Genomic DNA, 25,238 nt, shown 5'->3' on the forward strand with positions numbered 1-25,238 from the left:
GTCGTCTGAGCATGTTTCTAAAATGATGTCTTTCCTTTTTTTTTAAAAAAATGTTTAAGTCACTTTACGACTCAGAGTGAAGGCATACAGACAACCATATGTTGGGAAAAGGTGCAATTTAGAATAAATGTATTTACTGATACTTTTCCTTTTACAAAATACAAGGCTACAAATCCTCTATTGAATCCAAATATATACTTTAGACATAAACCTCTTATGAGATCGAATGTCTGCACAGAGACCCCCACACTTAACCCGTCAGCCCGCCTCAATGTGCCCCTTTTGAAAAGGTGTCCACACATTTTCCCACTGATGTGCCCAGGCAAAGCTTAATACTGTTTGAAGGTCTATCAATGGCCTGTGAAGCTGAAGCAATTTGGAAATCCTGTGCGCGCTCCCAAGCTGATTAGAAACATCACTTTTTAAGTCTTGGCGCTTTGAATGGTTTCCAAAATGCAGCAGGTATACCAAGTCAGAAGTACCAGACTTCTTTCTCTGGGTTTTACATAGACCACGAGGGACCACTTGAAAAAGGGCAAGAAGATGCCAGAACAGTTTTTGTGTACCTATTGTCTGGTTGCTGGAAAACCTTACTTTCGTTCTACAAGACATCTGTTCCTGACTTTATTGCAGGTACAATGGCTGTCCAGTTCTTATGTTGGAAAATAATAAGTTCCAGGGCCCTAGTCAAGAGGACATTGCAGCTTGTACCATACATTGTCCATGTCACCTCTGCCAGTGACGGTACAAACACAACTACTTACCGTCACACTCTTACAAGTGTGACAATTCATATTTTTCCAGGTCCTCAAAGCTATAAGAATGGATTGGGGGAGGGTATCAGTCATTGTCAATGTATATTGAATTAATAAACAGCTGTTGTGTTCATACCTAAATTAAGCAGACATGTGCGGACTACCGCCCGATCTAACTGATCAACACGGAGGTCAAGCTCTTCGCCACTGTCTTGGCTTAGAGACTCCGACCCCTCCTGTAGGACCTGGTCCACCCCGACCAGTGCGGGTTCATGCCGGCTAGGGGCACTCGCCACTGCATCCGTCATCTCCATCTGGCTCTGGCCCACTGTGGTTGGCTAACCCCGTATCTAACACTGCTTTTTTATAGACTTCGAGAAGGCCTTTGATACGGTGCTGGACGGGATGGGTTTTGGTCCCTCGTTCCGCCATCTGATTAAAGTTCTCTACACTAATCCTAGAGCCGATGTACTCATTAACGGAGAGCTCTCCGAGGCCTTCCCGATCCGGAGGGGCACGCGTCAGGAGTGTCCCCTCTCACCACTCTTGTTCGCGTTGGGAATGGAGCCCCTGGGAGGCGCACATCCGGCAGGACACATTTATCCGGGGCTGAGCCTGGGACTCGAGCCAGGTGGACAAGATAGCCCTATATGCAGATGACGTACTGCTGTATTTGGCGGACCCGGAAAGCTCTGGCCCTAGTTGACTGTAGGTCCTTTCCTATTTTGAGCGGGTCTCTGGGCTTCGCGAGCTTCATGGCGTCCTCGCCCGGTTTCTCTGGGGAGGCGAGAGACCACGCTTATCCCTGGCACACTGTTGTATTCCCCCCTTTGACAGGAGTATGGGGGTGACCATTCTCCGACTCTACTACCTGGCCACGAAACTCATCGGCATCCACGACTGGTATGCGGGAGGCTGGTCCGACCCTGCCTATCGCGTGGAACTCAGTATGTCGGACTTCACGCAGGTCCAGGTGCTTTTATACGGTAGTCCAGTGCCACAGGCTATGCCCCCGGTCACCAGGAGAGTGTTTCTGGCCTGGCGCACGGCCCAACGTGAAGTGGGACCCGAAAATCACTCGACAGACGCCACTTTGGCATGGGTCCTGAATGCAGGTGGTCTCGTCCCTGCAGGGGTTCTGACGGTGGGACCTCATTGGAGTTTCAGAGCTCGGAGATGTTTGGGTGGGGGACCACATCCACTCCTTTGCAGACCTACAGCAGCGCCACGCCCTTCCTCACTCCCAACTCTATAGATACCTGCAACTTAGACACGCCCTCTATATGCATGTCTCACCTCCTGTCTCCCTTCCAGAGTTCAGCCCGCTGGAGGCTCAGGTGATGATGGGGAACCTAGGAAGAGGGGGAGTGTTCCGCATATACCGGTGCCTGGTAAATAATGGTCCCGCTTCCCTGGATCGGTTCAGGGCTCGGTGAGAGGGTTGGCTGGTTCCCCTAGAGGAGGCGGATTGGAGGGATGCCCTCATGGCGCCCCAAACCCTGAACACATCCTCCAAGTTGCGCTTTGTCCAACTGTATTACCTTCATGCGGCATACCTCACCCCGGCACATCTATTTCAGGCCCGGTTGAAACCCTCTCCAGCATGCGCACGATGTGCCTTTGCCCCTGCCAATTTTTATCACATGGTATGGTGCTGTCCGGCGCTGGCGCCGTTTTGGAAGGGAGTGGAGCTTGAGCTTACGCATGCCCTGGGGTGGGAGGTTCCCCATGATCCAATGCGTATGCTGTTGGGGGTGTTTGATGGCTTGGATGAGTATAGGATGGACAAGCACCTTTTGGGGAAAGCTGTGGCGGTGGCCAAGAGAGGCATAGTAGCGCTCTGGTCCCAGGCCTGTTGTAACGTATCTAGGGCTCTAGTGTAATTTTCCCGATTCATTCCCTTATATAGGTATAACTTATCATATCCTTATATAGGCATAAGAATCATAACCATATTTAGGCACAGCCAATGCAGTTCAAATACGGCATGGCTACTTCCACTAAGCTCCTAGACTACAACGAGTTCTTGAAGACAACCAGCCTTCAGCAGTAGCGGACTTCCCCCTGCTTCAGTATTGATTTGTCCCAGAACTCCTGGAGCGTGTGAAGAACTTCAAGTTCTTAGTGACGGTATTATGTCCACCCTTACGTCAAACTCGGCACCTTCCAGGTATAAATATACCCACATCTGCCCTAGCAAACATACGGTGGTTTGGAGCAGATCGACTAACTACTTGCCCGACGCCCTGTTGTAGCGAGTGCCGAAGGAAGCAGACCCTCCAGCGACACACTGAGAGAGACGCTGTCTTCTCCTGCCGAGAAATCCAGCTCCAGTGTTTCCCTGCTACCCTTGCAGGTTACTGGGAGATCGAGTCCTGAGAGAGAGCTAAAAGACCTCCTTCATTCTATAACCAAGGTACGGAGCTGATTAGACTCGTAGAGAATTCTTGGATAGATTCTTGGCAGAAATTATTTAACTCAAGCTACACCTCACTTACTTCTTCCCTTGTGCTAGACTTAGGTTAGGTACACCGGGGTAGGCGTATTTTAGATGCACCAGTTGAGTACTTTTAGTCATTATTTATCATTGTATGTATTTTATATATTTTAAGTATCTTATGGTTTAGAAACCATACAAATGCTTTTTATAGTATTATTTCATAATACTCCTTTTACTGTACGCACTTTACTTCATAGCAAGTATTACGATTGTTGCAATTAACTTCTCTTGCATGAGAAAGAAGACTGCTCAATAAATAACTTTTTTATTGAAAACACCCATCTCTCTATTTCTCTGCACTGCTGGTGAAACAAGCATGCACGATTGCCTGAGTGAAATAGCCATCTATTGTTTCCGCGACTCTGAAGATATATTTCTTATTCTTGGGGAACAAAGTTGTCATGTTATATGGTTGTCAGAAACTAATCCCTTCTTGTTTATTCGAGAAAGTTTTTTTTTCCCCCCGTGCCAGTATTTTTGTTAACAACCAATTTTCCCCCTGTGCCAGTATTTTTGTTAACAACCAATTTTCCAGATTCTTTTCATTGACCAGAGGCACAAGACAAGGTTGCCCCCTTTCCCCTTTGTTATTTATTTTATATCTTGAGCCTTTTTTAGAACGTATTCGTTCCAACCCTGCTATTACTGGTATAAAATTTTCCTCTGTTGATACTAAATTATCTGCGTATGGTGATGATGTCCTCATTTACATGTCTAATCCAGAATCCTCCCTTCCACCTTTTTTAAATGGAGTTCAGTTGTATTCCTCCATATCAGGTTATAAGCTTAATCTATCCAAAACGGAAGTCCTTCCCCTTAACTCAATATGTTTTCAATACATGTTTAATAACACTGATTTTGCATGGTGCCCATCCAAAATTAAATACCTTGGTATATGGTTTTCTTCCTCTCTAAAGGATACCCTTAAATTAACCTTTGATTCACTGACTAACAAAATTCAATCTCTTCTTCAAATTTGGTCCCCCTTATTCCTATCCTGGTGGGGTAGATTGGACACCATCAAAATGATGATCACCCCACATGTTTTGTACACAGTTTCTATGCTCCCTTTCAAAATTCCCAAATCCTATTTTACTCATATTAATTCTCTATGTATAAAATTCCTGTGGAATAATAAGCATCCTCGTATTGGTTTGCATAAGTTGATCCGGCCTGGGGGGGGCGTGGCTTGAGCGCCGAGGGTGATGGCGGCGTGAGCCTAGAGCTCCGTGCCTCTTCCCCTCGAAGATCCTGACAAACGCGGTGGAGAGCCCGCGTGTGCCCCGGTGCCGCACGAGAACACGGTGGTGACCGGCGGGGCAAGGTGTGAGCGGCTGGGGAGACTGCCTCGGAGCGCACGGCCGCCGACCATCGAGGCTGCCGGAGCGGAGAGCCGAAGACGGCGCACAAGATGGCGGCCGCGGCGGAGCCCAGAGAGCTTGCGGATTGACCGGCTGCCTACACTGCCGGGCCGCTCTGCTTGAGCGCGGCCGCCGGCCTTGGGGCATCCTGCGGTGGTCCCCTCTGAGGCAGGAGATACTCCCTGACCCCCCGGCGGCGATGCGCCGCGGAAACGAGCGCTAGGAGAGGCGACCGCCCGGGTGCGCCTTCACGAGCGGGGCTGCAAGACTGCATCCAGAGCCCGAAGGGCTGGCGAAGCGAGACCCTGAGCCGGGCCCCGGCTGTGCACGGAGGTGAGCGGGGCAGACCTGTGCAGCGGGCCGAGGGGGGGGGGGGGGGGGGAAACTGATTCGCACGTCCCCGGCCCCCCCCAGCGCTGGTGGTGTCCCTCCACGGGGGACTGCACTGACTGAGGGGACCAGGAGGAGTGGCCCGCTGAGCTACGGAGGGGCCCCGGCGGCGCCAGGTTTCCCGAGGCGCGACGGAGCAGGAGCAATAGCCGCGGCGGAGAAGGGCCGACTGTTGTGGATCCCAGAGGGCGCGCATCGAGGGGGACTGGCCGAGAGCCCTGGTGTCCCCCCCCCCCCCCTAGCCACGGCGGAAAGCGCAGGAGGAGTGCAGTACCTGTGCAACAAGGCCACGTTATAACTTGGAGCTGGACTTGCTGCAGAGGCCCAGGGGGGGCGCCAACCACCGGACGGACGCCAGCGACAAGGCCTGCCGCAATGGGGAAGCCGAAAGCCAAGGCGGAGGGAGCGGCGTCGTCAGATGTGGCGGAGGGTGACCCCATTGAGCAAACGGACCTGCAGCGTTTGCAGGATCGCATTTTGGACGCCATAACAGCCACGCGTGACGCGCTCCACAATGATATAGCGCAGGTGGCGTCGGGGCTGGGCCTGCTTCGGGCGGACCACGATAAATTAAAGGACAGGGTCAAGAACACTGAGACTGCGATTCAGGACCTGGCGCCCGCACACAAAGTGCTGGAGGGCAAACTGACGGAGGCACTGGACCGAATACGCACCCTGGAAAGGCGAGCGGAAGACGCGGAAAATAGAAGCCGGCGCAGCAATGTGCGGATCGTGGGCGTGCCGGAGACGGAGGGGGTGATGGACATGGTGGCCTATCTGGACGAATGGCTGAAAACAGTGGTGGCACCGGAAGGACTGTCGCCATTCTTCACACTGGAGCGTGCCCACAGGGTCCCGTCAGTGCCTCCCAAGCCCGGGCTCCCGCCCAGGCCGATCATAGCCAAGTTGCTTCATTACAAGTACAGAGATCTGCTCCTGCAAAAAGCCCGGGAAGACGGCCCATTTCAGATCGCGAACAGCAAGGTCACACTCTTCCAAGATTTCACCTTCGAGACGCAGAAGCAACGGGCCTCCTTCCTCACCATTAAAAAGGAAATGCGCACTCAAGGGAGTGGTGGACGACAAGACGCTCTTTTTTAATGCGGCAGTGGACGCCTGGGACTGGTGGGAGACGTACAAGGCTGGAACTGATGGAGCCAAGGTACGGGAGGAAAGGGAAAAGGAGCGGGAGCGCTCGCCAGCCCGGCTGCGGACATCGAAACGGTTGAGGAAACGGAAGCAGGGGAAGCATGGGCCGACGGCTTCCCAAGGCAGAACGACAGGCCGCATTGCTGGAGGTGGTGAGGTTGGGGCGGGCTGGGGATCCCGGCTCTAAACATGGTACGGACTCGGACACACGTGTCTCGGCTTCAGGATCAGAATCGGACCTCTCTGGTATTCATCGGACCGAAGGACCACTGGTGACGCCGCAGACTGCGGATGAGATCCTGAACATCTGAACTGCCTGTAGTGGACAATGGGTAATATTTGGGGCGCTAGGCGGGGGCCCATAGCTCCATGCACACGAGGGCCGGGGCACACCAGAGGGCTCAGAGCCGGACGATCATGGGGGATTGGGGAGGGGGCAGGGGGGCGGGCGGCGCAGCTCCCTTCTGGACGAGGCCGCGCTCCGTAGGCCCTTAAGGCACCCACGGCTGCGGCTGTGTAGTAGAGACCTGGGTCAATCAGGTGCGGGTGTTTGGATGGGGACTGATATTTCGATATTGGGGCCTGTTCTGGGGGTGGGGGGGGTCCCACAGTTGGGGTTTGTTTGCTCTCTTTGAAGTCATTGACCCTGGGTATGCCATGGGCCGGGCAGTTGGGAGGTTTTGTTTTGTTCAAGGGAGGTACCACCACCGTCGGAGGGCAGGCAATGAGGAGAGTGTTCCGACCGGATCATTGGGACAATGGCTAGTGCGAACCATTTGAACTGCATAACCTGGAACGTGCGGGGCCTACACACTATGCAGCGTAGACACAAAGTACATGCCTTTTTAGTGCGGAGGGGGGTGCATATTGCAATGTTGCAGGAAACGCATCTCACAAAGCAGGAGGGGACAGCGCTGCAGAGGAGGTGGCGGGGCCAGATTTATCACACCTGTTATTCAGCCTATGCTAGGGGAGTACTGATTTTGATTAGAGCAGGCACACCGTTCCAACTCACGCGTCAATGGGTAGATCAGGAGGGGAGATATGTGGTAGTGGAAGGGAAGCTGGAGGGCAGAGATATTGTGCTGGCTAGTATATATGCCCCGAATACTGACCAGCTGGCTTTCTTTGCGACACTATCGGGGACGCTGGCTCACTCCCTAGCGGGCCCGGTCCTACTGGGGGCTGACTTTAATTCCATAGCTGACCCCTCCTTGGATAGATCCCACCCCCCACTGCAAGATTCCCCGGTGCACAGGCTGTCTAAAGGTAGAAGGGAGTGGCAGGGGAGGTGGGAACTGACAGACGTATGGCGAGGGCAACACCCGACTGACCGGGATTACTCCTTCTTCTCTGGGCTACATGATTTGCATGTCCGACTAGATGCGATACTATGCTCCCGGGGGGTACTGCCGTACATCACTGGGTCGGAATACCTGTCAAGAACGATCTCGGACCATAATCCACTCCTGGTCCGACTAGAGTGGGTGGCTGAGAGGCCAAGGGTCCCGACCTGGAAACTGAGGCCCGAGACACTGGAAGACCCCCTATTTGGGGCGGCCCTGGAGGAGGGGGTGAACTTATATTTCGCGGAGAATGAGGGGACGGCGGCCACTAGGGCAGCAGAATGGGACGCCTTTAAGGTGGTGGTGAGGGGTATCTGCATCAAGGACTATGTAGGCGTGAGGAAGGTGCTGCTGAGCGATCTGGATAAGGCAGATACCAAACTAAGGGAGGTGGAACGGGGGCGGCCCGGGCACCCGGACCTCCAGGAGGCGCTTTGCTCGGCTAGGGAGGCGGTGGCCACTGAAGTGGAGAGGCTCCGAGCCTTTGATTATAAACGTTACGTGCTGCGCTCCCACGTCGACGGAGATAAGGCGGGCACCCTTCTAGCCTGGCTTTCGAACCCCACTAGGCGATGCTCTCCCATACTTCAGCTACGGGATGCAGCTGGCCTGGTGCAGCACACTCAGCTGGGTATAGTTGACGGATTACAAAAATATTATGAGGGCCTGTATAAGAGTACCCCGGGCGATCGGAGGGGACTGGCCGAGCCCTTTTTGAGCGGCCTGCCCCTACAGCGGCTGGAGGAGGAGCAGGCGAAGGTGCTGGGGTCGGACATCGAACTAGGGGAGATTAGGAAGGCGGTGCGGAATATGGCACGCAACAAATCGCCGGGGATACAGGTTTAGCGCAGGGGGTGGGAGTTGGGGCTTAGCGCGTTGGTTAGATGAGGCATAAAAAGTAGTCATGCACACACTCCTGTAACTAGCTACTCCTATATCTTTAACGACAGGCATGGGGGAGCCACAAAATCATTGCCGCCCAACCCCCGGGTTGTGGGCACGAAGGCTGTGTATGGGACAACAGATGATATTATGTACCAGCTCAAACTTACGGTGATGTATATCTGTGCTTTGGCCTGCTCTGGCATGATTACAATAAAAATTATTTCAAAAAAAATAAAAAAATAAGTTGATCCGGCCTAAAAATGAAGGTGGTGTTCGATTCCCTGACTTTAAATCATACCACTCTGCCTTTTTGATCAAACAATCCTTCTCCTTGGCTTATGACTTCATTGATACTCCTGTCCCTAAGTGGGTTCTCCTGGAACGCTCCCTTTCTCCTTTCAACATATCACCTTTATGTCAAATTGTACCTTTCTATCCAAATATCCTATTTTAAAATATTCCCAATCCCTATTACAAACTGTTTTTCCTCTACCCTTTCACCTCTTCAATGTTTTTTATCCTCTGTGGTTTGGTATAACAAATTTCTTAGATACCAAGGAAAATCGTTTTATTTTAAACACTGGAAGGAAAAGGATATACTGTTTGTACATCAATTTTTTCTTGACTCCTCTCTTATTTCCTTTCCAGTATTGCAAAACATGTTTCATTTACCTTCAACATTTCTCTCTGAATATACTATTATTACATCTGCCATTCAATCCCACTTGTCTTCCCTATTTTCTTCTTCTGAGTCTTTCTCTTCCTTCACTCCTGTCACTCCACTTTATCCTTTATTTTCTACTCAACTCCCTAAAGCTGCTCTTGTATACTCAATTTTATTATCCAATACCTCTGATCGCTCCAAATCTAATGTAGAGACTGCTTGGGAGACTGATCTTGATGTCTCCCTCAATACTGCAATGTGGGATCGGTTATGGTCCAAGATTTTTAAAGTCTCCATTGCTGCACGCATTAGACAATCCTTACTCTTTATATATCATAGAGTTGTTATTACCCCGGTTAGTATTCATAAATTTTCTCATGCCTCTTCTCCTTTATGCTGGTCTTGTTCCAAAGTTCCAGGCACTCTAAAACACCAATTATACGATTGTTCCCCTGTTTTATCTTTCTGGACTAATGTTTGGAATATTTGCATGAAAATGTTCTCTCTCTTCCCCATTATATTTTTTACACAAATTTTTAGGTTCTTTATCTGATGATGATATTAATATTGTTACATCCTCTTCTGCTAAATTATTAGACCTATTTATTGCTCTTGCATTTAAAGTTATTTTATCGTGTTGGAAGGATAATACTAAACTATCTGTCCACACTTGGTTGAACTACATTTGTGATGAACACAGAATTTCTATTGCTTCCTCCACCTCTGTACCTCTAAAAATTAAATCTGATCTGTTTTGGCTTCCCTTCACTTCATATCTTTCCTTTAATCCCTCTCCCTTACCACGTGCTATTACTCCCACATGATTCCTCTGGTTACCCTATTTTTCTCTCCTCTCTACCCTCTACTCTTTCCTTCTCTTTCGTTTCTTCTTTCTTTCTCTTTTCTTTCTCTCTATCTTTCTCCCCCTTTTCCTCATAAAATTCCTCAGGACTGACGTCATTTAATATTATATTCATATGTACTTTTTTCTAACTTTTCATGACATGTCTTTTGTATTACCTTTCAATGCCTAATAAAAATTTCTTAAACAAAAACAAAAAAAAATGTATTATTTTTATATAAACAACTTTAATGAAGGTTCCGATATTAACACCAACAGAAAAAGATCGATTGGGGTATGCTTATATCATGCCAAGAAACGATACTGCTGATATATATAGATGTACCACCTAAAGTCTTCAGACCATAGTAGTTGGTTTTAAAGAATTCATTTTGCTCTTTGGTGAATCATTTGTTGTTGGGAAAGATTGGAAGTCGTTCTTAATGTTGGAAGTGTGACTTCTACTTTCAAGGGTAGGAATAAAGCACATATGAAGGTTTAGAACATAGATACTCACAAACTTTCTCTCAGGGTCAAATTTACAGTTTGGTTTGTGTCCGAGGGCCGCACCAGTGGGGGCGGGGTCAGAGGGGGTGGGGCTAGAGCAATTTAAAAAACTGACCATGAGGTTGATCACAGGTCCCTGCAGTGGACGCCTTCGTCCACTGAGCTACCAGACCCGGCATACACACATCTCTCTTTCTCTCTTGGTCTCCTCTCGCTCTAGCTCTCTCTCTCTCTCCCTCTATCTCACTCCCTCTCACTCTCTCTCGCTCCCTCTCGCTCCCTCTCACTCTCTATCACTCCCTCTCACTCCCTCTGTCTCACTCAGTCTCACTCCCCCCTCTCTCTCCCTTTCCCTCCCTCTCCCTCCCTCTCCATCTCCCTCCCTCTCCGTCTACCTCCCTCTCTTCCTTTCCCTCCCTCTCCGTCCCCCTCCCTCTCATCTCACCCTGCCTGTGTGTCACACACACACTCACAGCCGCAAACAGGGTTGTGAATAGATAACACCTAGAAAAACATAATATTTTTTAAAACAAATGTAGCGCATAATTTCCGGAAGCCATGGGGTCAAATATAGAACTAATAGTCGGCGCTGAATCAATAGTACATACACTACTTTAACCAAATAAACGCTGGGCAATCCCTCTTAGTAAAACCTGACCTGTGCTATAAATGTGTTGCTGAATATGAAAGAGTATTCAAATTCTTACAGGCATCCTGGATAGGGAAAGAGCTAAATTACCTTGTTTGGGCTTAAAACCGATTACATGTAAGAAGGTTACTCAAAGCTGCAGTAGCATTTGTTGCACTGATTATTTTTGGACAAAAATGTAAATCGTAATTTTCTATCGGTGGTCTTGCATTCCATGGTAGACCCTGAATGTGGGGCAATAGACTGAGCGAGCGAGAAGTGCAGATTAAGTAGGTGGTTTTCCAGCTAAAGAATGCGCTTTTCTTTTGAGGTGTGCATGTGTTTATAAGAAAAATGAAGAACAGCACTCCCATGTGGGAATTCGCCTGCCAACTTCGAGACAGTTATCAGGGCTACAGTGCCTAAGGTAGCTGCTCAGATATTCATACTCGCTAACAAGTGCTTGGCAGCTTTCCGGAGAAGAAATACAGTGTGCGGCAAAATGAATCACTGGCTTTCGATTAATAAAAAAAGCATCTTAAAATACTGACTGCCTAATACTTTGAAAATAGTTGGCTGGTGCGTGGTTGGGAACTGTTTTTACTAATTTCAAAAAAAATATTTAAAACACGGGCATGATGTCTCAAGGTCCGCGGGCCGTACTATGAGTACCTGTGGTTTAGAACATGTCTGAGCCTTCCTTCTACGAGGTATGGCGTGCAGAACTGCAGCATGGGGGAATAAGGGGTATGCCACAGAGAATTGGGGGTCATAAGCAAAGGGTGGGCTAAATACCGAGGCGGTAGGGGGCAATGTGGCTATCGGCTCATGCTGGTCCCACTGCCGGCCGGAAGGCTTTCACCCTACAATGATCACCTTCCCCCACCTTATCTGTTCTCGCTGCGGTTTGATACTCACTGCTCCGGCAGGACCAAGTCAATCCGCGGCTGCCTCTGGGAGCGGTGCAGCCGCTCAAGGGTGATCTTGATTTCATCTGCGGGAGACAGAGAAACGAGAGAGAGCAGAGACATCCAGTAAAGTGGGACAAATAACCAGTGACATGAGAAAGACGCGCCGCGATGGAAGAGACAGCTCTGAGACAAAGACAGGTGACACAAACTGAGGGGAGACAGCGCTAAACCGTGAGATGGCACAAAAGAAGGAGCAAGACAGATAACGAACTCTGGGCCCGATTCACAAAAGTAATCTGAGACAAAATCTATCTTTACGACTTTCGGTATTCACAAAAGGCATTTAGGAGCAGTAAGGTTAGGATTTCTACCTTTGCTACTTCCTTTGTGAATATTGAAAGTTGTAAAGTTAGGATTTTTCTCAGTTTAGGAGTAGTAACGTTAGGAATCCTAGCTTTGCAACTCCTAAATGCGTTTTGTGAAGACCTAAAGTCGTAAAGTTAGGATTTTTCTCACTTTAAGAGTAGTAAAGTTAGGAATCATAACGTTACTACTCCTAAATGCCTTTTGTGAATCACAAAAGTCGTAATGTTATGATTTTTCTCAATTTAGGGGTAGTAAAGTTAGGAATCCTAACTTTACTACTCCTAAATGCCTTTTGTGAAGACCAAAAGTTGTAAAGTTAGGATTTTGTCTCAGATTACTTTTGTAAATCGGGCCCTCTGTGAGGCAAGCAGCCAACAATGAGACTTCGCATATAAACTATGAAAGAAGATATGGACAGCAGAAATACTGCTAATATGAACATTTAAATCTTGCGGTGGGAAGCCTACAGTCAGGATACATAAATTATGCTGCATATGAGATACATACAAAAGTCATCTGGAACTATTTTAATACATTTGATAAAAGCATTATTGATTAAAAAGGCGTGGCTTGGGCGTGATGAGGACAGCGGCGTGAGCTCGGAGCTCCGCGCCAGATCCCGCATTTCTCCTGCTAAATCCGCTAACTGGCCCCTGAACCGAGACCAAATTCAGGCTGGAACAGTTAAGCACGGAAACGGAAGACCTGAGAGTGACCAGAGACCCCCCCGGCGCCACGAAGAGACTAAACCACACAACGGAGCCCCGCCGTGGAGGCAAGTTAAAATGGCGGCTGCTCCTGGCGTACTGCTAAGGGGGAGGTGAGCACACGACCCGGTGACACCGAGGCAGCAGCGCCCGATCAGACATTACAGCCGCGGAGCGAGAGGGAGCACAGCCGGGAAAGCAGTGGCAGAAATAGAGGACGAGTCGCGCTGAGCCCAGGCGAGCGGAACGGAGCCGGAGGAACTGACCCCTAAAATGGCGGCGACTATACAATGAGAGCGGGCACTGCGGAGTGCGCAACACGGCCTGGGGAGGAGAAGAACACTCACTGAGGCCGAGCGTGCAGGACGCCTACCCCCTGAGGATCGCTGCCCGACTCGAGGGGGCTGGAACACCTTCGACGGAGCAAGTGGTGCGGGAGAAGAGCAGGAAGTAGCGGAGACTGAGAGGTGAACAATCTCCGGAGCACCGCTGGGGTACAGAAGGAAAGCAGAGACGGCGGTGGCTGCTAGACTATACACCTGAGGCGGCCCGGGTGAGTGGGGCGCGGTGTACCTGGGGCCCTGCACAAAAAGTGGTGATAGCGGGGTGCAGGCGGGCCGCGTCCTGCGGGCCAGGGGCAGTGCAGCACTCAGGCGGGCTGACTGGTGGAGGCCTTGGCAGACGTGTGGGAAGAGGCGAGAGCCGTGTTGGGGCCGCCGGAGATATCAGGAAAGAAGAAAGAGTGGACGCTGCTGGAAGGCCTACCAAGGAGTGCCGAGTCTCGTAGGAGTGTGGTGCACAGTGTGCTGGAGAGGATGCTTTGCAAGCACCCCTTGGCCAGGTCGCATCTGGAGATTGCGGACACGAGAGTGAAAGCGGCAGCGCACGCCAAGATAACGGACTTGCGCAGGGACACTGGAGGCGGCGGACTACCGGGTGGGGCTGAACTGACCCTGAGCGAGTGTACGACATCACCCACGAAGTGACGGAGGGTACTCTGGACGTGTAACCATATAGAGGGAACATCAGCGCCAAAGTGGATGGAACTGGGCAACTGCGCACACGGAGGAGGGCCAAGGGAGCTACCGTGAGGTCGCGTCACACTGCATAAAGGCGCTTGAGGGTCACGGCGACTGGGTGCACAGAACAGTGACAGTTGCCGTTCGGGCTACGGCGCAGAAGTACTGGGCACCGACTGCACGGCTAAGTGACTGCGGCTACTAATCAAGGCCAGGGAGATAGTGGCAGCAAAGCGACACTGCTGGTATTGTCCTGCCTCCTCGACGCGCAACATCGGCGGTTTTGTGGTTAAACAGCTAAAGACTACTGTAACAAGAGGGGCACAGCATGCAGTTGCCTCTATGCGACATGATCACACTGACTAAAGCAGAGTAGCGACAACTTGAGTGTTGTCAAGCCAAAGAAGAAGCCAAACGGAGTCATGGAATCTGAGACAGGGCCAAACACTGCAGGGACCTGCAGACCTACAAAAACAGTTGGACCGCATATTGGAGGCTGTCACAGCAGGATATTGCTCAAGTAGTAACGGGACTGGGGCTCCTACAAGCGGATCATTCCAAACTGAGAGACAGAGTAAAGTCAACAAGGACATACTCCAGGTCCTAACCCCGGCCCAGGCGGCCCTGGAGAACAAAATGACGATCGCCTTCACTTCCCAGACTGGCCCACGTATTCAGGCCCTGGAAAAGAGAGCCGAAGAGTCCGCCGAAGAGTCAGAAGACAGGAACAGGTATAATAATATACGCGTTGTTGGTCTGCCGGATAGAATTGAAGGGAAAGACATGATTGGATACCTGGAGTCCTGGCTCCAAACAACAGTGGCCCCTGAGGGATTATCCACTTTCTTCACGCTCGAAAGAGCACATCGTGTCCCTGCGCGGCCTCCGAAGCCAGGCTGCCCGCCAAGACCAGTAGTTGCACGGCTACTTCACTATAAGGATAGGGACATGTTGCTCCAGAAGGCACGCAGTGATGGGCCCTTCACAGTAGACAACAACAAAGTGACTCTATTCCCGGACTACACGTACGAGACTCAGAGGCTCAGAGCGTCTTTTCTGTCAGTCAAGCAGGAACTCAGAACTGAGGGAATTCAATACTCATTGCTTTTCCCGGCAAAGCTAAGGGTCATACTGGACGGCACAACACACTTCTTTAGTACGCCTGACGAGGCTTGGGCGTGGCTGGAAACTTACAAAGCAGGAACGGACTGCAAAGGGAACCGTGACCCGGTACCTCAGAAGCCCACGCCAAGTGCGGAAATCGCAGAGACTACGCCGGCGGCGACAGGGATCGCAGAAACCATCGACTTCCCAGACTGGTGAGGAGAGGCGGGCGGCCTTGCAAGCGGTGCTAGAGCTCTCTGGGACGCAAAAAACTACGTTGACGAGAGGAACTGAATCGGAGGGGCACAAAACGTACTCAGAAACGGAACTGTCGGAAACGGACATTCTCAAGGGACCGAAGATCACACCGCGAACGGCAGATGGAGTACTAAATGCATGAGATGGGGGAGGCAGCACGGGCTGACGGACACCGAAGCTGCACAGTAATACAGAGACGATGGCCTTATAACAGTGGGAGATAGGGTCCGGCTGGCGAGGACTTCCACAGTGGGGTCGTGGCGTTGGGAGCTGTGGGCGAGCGTAGCTGCCTGTTGGGCCGGAGTTACACCCCACTTGCCCTTAAGGCACATCCGCAGTGAATACTACGGAGTATAGTTGAGCGTTTGAGTTCTTTTTTGTGTTTGGATGGGGGCTGATACTTTGATATTGGGTCCTGTTCTGGGGGGAGGAGGAGGCGGACTGTTGGGAATGTTGTTTTGAAGCAGGGAAGGTACGGTGTGGGCGGATGCTTAGAAATCACATGGGGGGGGTTGGCTTGCTAGCGATGGGGACATTACCTGAATTGATTTGCGTCTCCTGGAATGTGCGCGGCCTACACACAATGACGAGACAACAGAAAGTACATGCCTATTTACTCAGGAGGGGCGTCCAAATAGCCTTCCTACAAGAAACCCATCTTACCAAAGTGGAAGGGCAAGCGCTAAAGCATAGGTGGAGGGGTCAGGTTTTCTGCACGTCGTATTCGGCGTTTGCGAGAGGTACCTTAATTTGGGTGCGAGCTGGGGTTCCGTTTCAGGCCACACAACATGTTGTAGATCCAGGGGGGAGATATGTGGCAGTGGAGGGCCGACTGAATGGGAGGGACATCACACTCTGCAGTATATATGCACCAAACACGGATCAGGCGCACTTCTTTGAGCATCTGTCGGGCGCACTGGCGTATTATTTGACTAATCCGGTCCTGGCGGGATGAGATTTCAATTCAATTACAAATATCGACCTGGATAGGTCTCACCCTCCGCTAGCGGAATCACCAGTACACCGGCTCACACAGAACAGGTTGAACTGGCAGGACAGATGGGGCCTGGTAGATGTTTGGCGTAATCAACACCCCCATGATAGGGGGACTACTCATTCTTCTCGGCCCTCCACGAGCTCCATGTTCGTATAGATGCGATTCTGTGCTCAAGACCGCTGGCCGCCGTGGTGGGTAGATCAGAATACCTGGCCAGAACCATATCTGATCACAACCCTTTGCTGATATCTCTTAATTGGGAATTAGAGAGATCGACTATCCCTACTTGGCGTCTACGCCCAGAAACCCTAGAAGACCAAGCCTACCAGGCAGCAATAGGAGAAGGCATAGAACAATATTTTAAAGAAAATGAGGGAACGGCGTCATCCAGAGCAGTAGAATGGGACGCCTTCACGGTGGTGGTCCAAGGGATATGTATTAGCAAATATGCGGGGATGAGGAAAGTGCTGTTGACTGGTATAGATAAAGCTGAACGGACACTGAGAACTCTGAAACTACAGAGGCCGGGGCGGCCGGCACTGAACACACAGCTGATCGAGGCGAAGGAACAGGTAGAGATAGAAGTAGAAAGATTGCGCAGTTTCGACTATAAGAAGTACACGGCTAGAGTACACGCAGAGGGGGACAAAGCTGGGGCGCTGTTGGCGTGGCTGGCGGACCCGACACCGAAGGGATGTCCAATGCTAGCGCTGGAAACAGAGCCAAACGCTATAGTGCATGCCCAACACGAGATCCTGGCGCGGTTCTGGGGATATTATGAGGTATTGTACGAGAGTGGCTTAAGGACAGAGAGGGGCGCAATAGTTGAATAGCTGGAGGAATCCCAGCTCCCACAATTGACAGAGGAACAGGCTACACAATTGGGACTGGACATCACGCTAGATGAGATCCGCGGTGCAATCAAGCAAATGGCCCGGAACAAAACACCGGGTGTAGACGGGTTACCGATTTAGTTCTATGTAAAGTACATTGATTTCCTTGCTCCAAGTCTCCTTGCGGTTTACAGGGAAGCTAAGGTGCCAGGTCGACTACCATCCTCCATGCGAGAGGCGTTTATTATACCTCTCCTAAAACCGGGCAGGAACAGAGTGGACGTCACATCGTATAGACCGTTATCTATGCTGACGACGGACTATAAGATACTGAGCAGGGTACTAGCTACTAGGCTTTTGTCACACATGACCACTCTCGTGCACCCAGATCAACCTGGATTTATTCCGACTAGGAACACTTCCATGAATATACACCGGCTCATGGGGATACTGGACACGGAACACCGTGGCCTGGACGCACCGGCGGTGCTCTCAGTGGACATAGAAAAAGCCTTTGATAGCCTGGAATGGTTATATCTTTATAAAGTGCTTGATCGCTTCTGTCTGGGTGAGCAGTTTGGAGCCTGGGTAGCAGTTTTATATTCCTCGGTGGTGGCAAGGGTGAGGCTGGGGAAACTGATCTCTGACCAGTATCCGGTCATGAGGGGGACGAGACAGGGATGCTCACTGTCCCCGCTGCTGTTTGCATTGGCGATAGAACCCCTGGCTGTGCGAGCGAGATTGGGACAGTGCTTTGGAGGGCTCTGGCGGAATGAGATGCCACATCGCATCTCGCTGTATGCAGATGACTTGCTCCTATACCTGGAAAACACAGGAGAAGCATTACGGGGGGCGATCGCACTGCTGACTCGGTTTTGGGAGCTGTCTGGGCTTAAAGTGAACTGGAGTAAGACGAGCCTCATGCCGGTGCGGCCGGGTGCAGTGGCGCCGGTCTACCCTCAGGAGATAAAATGGGAACCGAGATGCATCACTTACCTCGGGGTCAGGCTGTATCATGGCGCCGCAGATGTCCTGGAGGGAATTGTAGGGCGGTGTATAAGAGCCTTGAAGGGGAACATAACATTCTGGTCCACGCTCCCATTATCAGTTATGGGGAGGGTAGCCCTACTTAAAATGGTGGCGTTACCGAGGCTACTTTTTACTTCCGGACGCTGCCTGTCTGGGTTCCGCCAGCGACGTTCAGAGAATTAAGAACATTGATTATAAGCTTTTTGTGGGGGACCGGTAGGAAACGGATAGCATTGGACAAATTGATGAGGCCGAAGTTGGAGGGAGGACTAGCAGTTCCGGAATTCGAAATCTATTACTTAGCGGCGCAGCTGCAGGTTCTTACGCAGGCGGTCGCACTGGAGTTCAGAGGCCCTGACACATGAGAGGTACAGGGATCCCGAGGCATGTCCTATCGTATATATTTCTACAACAGACGCTCCGATTAAGGGACTTAACCCTAGAGGAGCGTACATTGAGATCATGCTGGAATCGTAGCCAGCGCAAGGCAGGAGTCTTACATCCCTATGCTCCGGAGATCCTTTGGGGATGCTAACTGCACTTCCACATGGGAGTGACTGGTCGGCCCTCGAAGAGTGGGAGCGGTTGGCAATCCAGATGGTAGGAGACCTCTATGAGGAGGGAGAACTGCTGTCCTATCAGGCCTTACAGGAGAGATATGACCTACCGACAGGCGACTTCCTGTCCATGCCGCAATGGTGTCGGCGATCCGGAAACATTGGAGGGAAGGGCAGGCGGAACCACAGACGACAATGGCATGCCAGTATGTGGTAATGCATCAGGGACCTTTAAAGCAGTTACATGCCTCCACTCCAGGATGCTGCACGAAGGGATACGGCCGCTGACTGACCTGAAGTCAAAATGGGAGGCAGGAATAGGCAGACCAATACCAGACACGACATGGGGGCATATCATCAGAAGAGTGTTGAAGAGTGCACCGAATGCGAGGCTCCAATTGATACCGTTTTTTATACTACATCGGGCCTACCTGACGCCGGGGAGGATTCAGAAATACTTCCAGGCGTGGGACGCACCATGCCCCAGGTGTTAGGAGGGAGGAGCAGAACTGGAACACATGCTCTGGGATTGCCCGGGAATAGGGAGCTATTGGACGGAAGTGGGAGAACTATTAAATTAAATCACAAGTAAGGATCTAACCTATGACATGGCCACATGTGTGTTACTTTGGTTCCCCCACACACCCAAGACGAAAATAACGTGTACATTTATAGATTTGGGGCTCATATTGGCAAAGAGGTAGATCACCCTACATTGGAAGTCAAAGGAGGGACCGTCCTATGCACGCTGGAAAGCGGAATTTAGCAAATGGGCAAAGGCCGAGAGTACTGTTAGGATGAGGCAGGCGCAGCGGTCAGGTCATGACAAGATCTTAGAGCACGCCAGAGCATGGGAAGCGTTAGTGCAGGCCCTGTCAGTCCCACAGACGGACGAGGAGAATTAGAGCACTGGGAAGCGCAGATGGCATCTGGAGTTATTAGGTTGTGTACTCTTAGCTGATGGCTACGCATCACACAATGTATCCTCTTGAATTTGCACGCCCACACCACTTGAGGGAGAGAGGGAGGTGGGCATCTGAATCTGTTGAGGTATAAATGAAGCGTTAATTAATGATTGGGAGTGCTGAGTATTGCAAATATTGCTGTATGTTAATTAGCATTCAATAAAATATGTTTACATTTTTTTTTATTAAAAATATATGATAAACCAAATTCTCAAGCCTCATGATAATGGAATGCATGAAAAAGAGCATGGTACCTGGTAAATCATATGGCACACTCATTACCATAACACACACTAAAGACAAATAAGTACCCATAACCTTGTCATATAGGTATTACTAATAAGAAATCCTAATTTTTGCTAGCAAAAATTGTCTTCCCAGAACCTTTATTTAAAAATTCCAAAAATCATGGTAAATTGAAGACAGTGAGAAGAGGTCATAAATATTAGAAGGGACCCACACATTGTCAGATGGGATACATAGATCATGTGACAAAAAAATAAAAAGTCAGAACACATAAATGTTGACACAGGACAGATAAACGGAGGCAATATGCATACATTTTCCAACAGGACACATCGTGAGATGGTATACATCGATTATTAAATGAGATACTTAGATTTCGAATGCAAATGACAAATAGTGAGACATGCTCCAAAAACTATGGAAAACCTAACAGACATAGACTTGGCTTCACCACCTACCGATGAGGTAGTCACATTGTTTATGGTAAACGCAGACCACGCCATAGCCCAGCTGGGAAGAGAGATAGAGGGAGAAGCGAGGGCGCTGGCCTCCTGGGGACGAAGGCAGCACCTGCACCAGGATATAAGCAATGATCTCCTCGCTGTAAAGAGGAAGAGAGCAGACAAGGGCTTACCTGGTGTTAGAGAATCACTACAAATAACTGTGCCCCCACCCAAAGTTTATTGCATCCCTGAGCTATATAACCAGCACCTCTGTCATCTCAGTCATCTGCCAAACACAAGGTCCTCAGCCAGCGCATCATGTCTGAGGCTGCAGCAAGCACACCATGGCTAGGCCCGCATCCAGCACACCATGTCTAGGCCCGCATCCAGCACACCATGTATAGGCCCGCATCCAGCACACCATGTCTAGGCCCGCATCCAGCACACCATGGCTAGGCCCGCATCCAGCACACCATGGCTAGGCCCGCATCCAGCACACCATGTCTAGGCCCGCATCCAGCACACCATGTATAGGCCCGTATCCAGCACACCATGTCTAGGCCCGCATCCAGCACACCATGTCTAGGCCCGCTTGCAGCACACCATGTCTAGGCCCGCTTGCAGCACACCATGTCTAGGCCCGCTTGCAGCACACCATGTCTAGGCCCGCTTGCAGCACACCACGTCTAGGCCCGCATCCAGCACACCATGTCTAGGCCCGCATCCAGCACACCATGTCTAGGCCCGCATCCAGCACACCATGTCTAGGCCCGCATCCAGCACACCATGTATAGGCCCGCATCCAGCACACCATGTCTAGGCCCGCAGCAAGCACACCATGTCTAGGCCCGCATCCAGCACACCATGTCTAGGCCCGCAGCAAGCACACCATGTCTAGGCCCGCTTGCAACACACCACGTCTAGGCCTGCATCCAGCACACCACGTCTAGGCCTGCATCCAGCACACCATGTCTAGGCCTGCATTCAGCACACCATGTCTAGGCCCACAGCAAGCACACCATGTCTAGGCCCACAGCAAGCACACCATGTCTAGGCCTGCATTCAGCACACTATGTCTAGGCCCGCATCCAGCACATCATGTCTAGATCTGCAGCAAGCACACCATGTCTAGGCCCGCAGCAAGCACACCATGTCTAGGCCTGCAGCAAGCACACCATGTCTAGGCCCGCAGCAAGCACACCATGTCTAGGCCCGCAGCAAGCACACCATGTCTAGGCCCGCAGCAAGCACACCATGTCTAGGCCCGCAGCAAGCACACCATGTCTAGGCCCACATCCAGCACACTATATCTAGGCCTGCAGCAAGCACACCATGTCTAGGTCGCAGCCAGCACACCATGTATGGGCCTGCAGCCAGCATGCCATGTCTAAGCCCGGAGTCGGCACACATGTTTAGGTCCACAGCCAGCACACCATGTCTAGGCCCGCAGCCAGCACACCATGGCTAGGCCCGCAGCCAGCACACCATGTCTAGGCCCGCAGCCAGCACACCATGTCTAGGCCCGCAGCCAGCACACCATGTCCAGGCCCGCAGCCAGCACACCATGTCCAGGCCCGCAACCAACACACCATGACTAGGTCCATGACCAGCATGTCGTATCTAGGCCGCAGCCAGCACACCGTCTAGGCGCGCAGCCAGAACACCATGTCTAGGCCCTCAGCAGCACGCCATGTCTAGGCTGCAGCCCATACCATGTCTGGGCCCTTAGCCAGCACACCATGTCTAGGCCCGGAGCCAGCACACCATGTCTAGGCCCGGAGCCAGCACACCATGTCTAGGCCCACAGCCAGAACACCATGTCTAGTCCCACAGCCAGCACACCACAACCACCCCACCACATCTAGGTCGCAGCCAGCACACCATGTCTAGGCCGCAGCCAGCAAACCACGTCTAGGACCACAGCCAGCACACCATGTCTAGGCCGCAAACAGCGCACCGTGTCTAGGTCCACAGTCAGCACACCGTGACTAGGTCCGCACCCAGCACACCGTGTCTAGGTCCATAGCCAGCACAGCATGTCTAGGTCGCAGCCAGCACAGCATGTCTAGGCCGCAGCCAGTACAGTGTCTAGACCTGCAGCCAGCACACCATAACTAGGTCCATAGCCAGCACACCATGAGTAGGTCCACAGCCAGAACACACATCTAGGCCACAGCCAGCAGACCACGTCTAGGTCTACAACCAGCACACCATGTCTAGGCTTGCAGCCAGCATACCATGTCTAGGCCACAGCCCGCAGTCGGCACACCATGTCTAGGCTTGCAGCCAGCATACCATGTCTAGGCCACAGCCCGCAGTCAGCACACCATGTCTAGGCTTGCAGCCAGCACACCATGTCTAGGCTTGCAGCCAGCACACCATTTCTAGGCTTGCAGCCAGCATACCATGTCTAGGCCACAACCCGCAGTCAGCACACCATGTCTAGGTCCACAACCAACGCACCAAGTCTAGGTCCACAGCCAGCATACCATGTCTAGACCGCAGCCAGCAAACCACATCTAGGTCCACAACCAACGCACCAAGTCTAGGTCCACAGCCAGCATACCATGTCTAGACCGCAGACAGCAAACCACATCTAGGTCCACAGTCAGCACACTATGTCTTGGTCCGCAGTCAGCATACCTTGTCTAGATCCGCAGTCAGCACACCATGTCTAGGTCCGCAGTCAGCACACAATGTCTAGGTCCGCAGTCAGCACACCATGTCTAGGCTTGCAGCCAGCATACCATGTCTAGGCTTGCAGCCAGCATACCATGTCTAGGCTTGCAGCCAGCATACCATGTCTAGGCTTGCAGCCAGCATACCATGTCTAGGCCACAGCCCGCAGTCAGCACACCTTGTCTAGGTCCCCAGTCAGCACACCATATCTAAGTCCGCAGTTAGCGCACTGTGTCTAGGTCCGCAGCCAGCAAACTGTGTCTAGGTCCATTGCCAGCACACCATATCAAGGCCGCAGCCATCACATTGTGTCTAGACCCGCAGCCAGAACACCATATCTAGGTCCACAGTCAGCACACCACGAATAGGTACATGGCAAGCGCACCATGACCAAGTCCATAAACAGAACACCATGTTTTGCCCCATAGCCACCACACCACGTCTAGACCGCAGCCAACGCACCACGTCTAGGTCCACAGCCAGCATACCATGTCTTGACAGCGCAGCAAACCACATCTAGGTCCACAGTCAGCACACCATGTCAAGGTTTGCAGTCCGCATACCTTGTCTAGGTCCGCAGTCAGCACACCATGTCTAGGTCTGCAGTCAGCACACCATGTCTAGGTCCGCAGTCAGCACACCATGTCTAGGTCCGCAGTCAGCACACCATGTCTAGGTCCGCAGTCAGCACACAATGTCTAGGTCCGCAGTCAGCACACCATGTCTAGGCTTGCAGCCAGCATACCATGTCTAGGCTTGCAGCCAGCATACCATGTCTAGGCTTGCAGCCAGCATACCATGTCTAGGCTTGCAGCCAGCATACCATGTCTAGGCCACAGCCCGCAGTCAGCACACCTTGTCTAGGTCCCCAGTCAGCACACCATATCTAAGTCCGCAGTTAGCGCACTGTGTCTAGGTCCGCAGCCAGCAAACTGTGTCTAGGTCCATTGCCAGCACACCATATCAAGGCCGCAGCCATCACATTGTGTCTAGACCCGCAGCCAGAACACCATATCTAGGTCCACAGTCAGCACGCCACGAATAGGTACATGGCAAGCGCACCATGACCAAGTCCATAAACAGAACACCATGTTTTGCCCCATAGCCACCACACCACGTCTAGACCGCAGCCAACGCACCACGTCTAGGTCCACAGCCAGCATACCATGTCTTGACAGCGCAGCAAACCACATCTAGGTCCACAGTCAGCACACCATGTCAAGGTTTGCAGTCCGCATACCTTGTCTAGGTCCGCAGTCAGCACACCATGTCTAGGTCTGCAGTCAGCACACCATGTCTAGGTCCGCAGTCAGCACACCATGTCTAGGTCCGCAGCCAGCACACCATGCCTACCTACAATCAACACTTTCAGACCACCAGAGCCTGAATGTAGCTGCAAAGACACCAGTCAACACATCTGCATTTCCCAGCAAAGCAGCCAGTATCTCCTGCTAACTTCACCAGTAGTAATTCCTACGTTTGGAGCCCTGAACCTGCACCCTATTCAAACAAAACTGAGTCGAGGACTTGCTCATCCAGAACCCACTTGCAGCTCAGAAACTGTACGAGGGTTCTGGACTGAGCAGGTGCTGTCCACTCGCTCTCATGTGCCAAGAAGCCATCAATATCCTCCATAGCACAACCGCTACACTCCAAAGACTACAGTCACTTGAATACTTGTGATCCCATAGCTATCACTCCAACTTCATCCAAGCTCCACAGCCAGAAACCTCTGCTCAAAAGAAGTATGCAGAGAGTGGCCTCTACCAACCCATTTCTACCAGCAGCACCACCTTCCCAGCACCGTACACCAAACAGTAGAATGTTTCTTCTGACCAAGAAAGAGCCATGGCCTACAGCATCTCTCAGTCCTCACCCATAGTCAGTAAGCCCTTTCAATCCCGGCTTTCTTTTCTCCCTCCTCCACCACCCTGTCGGGGAAACGTAGTACCATGTCAGAATACCCTGAAAACAAATCACCATCAGTTAGAATCCCATGTGCCCGAGCCATCTTCCCATGCACAGCCAGTCGCACCTGTCCACTGGAGGTATTAAATAAGCTTGTCAGCCGTATCCTAACTTCACAACCAGCTAAATC

General features: G+C 51.4%; 1 protein-coding gene across 1 annotated transcript in view; it reads right to left on the reverse strand.

The window, feature by feature from the left end:
* Positions 1–25,238, reverse strand: part of REC8 (REC8 meiotic recombination protein) — a 579,900-nt gene that overhangs the window by 551,676 nt on the left and 2,986 nt on the right. The window contains exons 3-4 of the mRNA XM_086920433.1: positions 20,477–20,619; positions 11,945–12,020 (exon numbers count right to left, since the gene is read on the reverse strand). Coding sequence (XP_086776559.1) covers positions 11,945–12,020; positions 20,477–20,619 — 219 coding nt within the window. The remainder of the gene's footprint in view (positions 1–11,944; positions 12,021–20,476; positions 20,620–25,238) is intronic.

Source organism: Lissotriton vulgaris, chromosome 5 (assembly GCF_964263255.1).
Source record: "Lissotriton vulgaris chromosome 5, aLisVul1.2, whole genome shotgun sequence".
Taxonomy (NCBI): Eukaryota; Metazoa; Chordata; class Amphibia; order Caudata; family Salamandridae; genus Lissotriton; species Lissotriton vulgaris.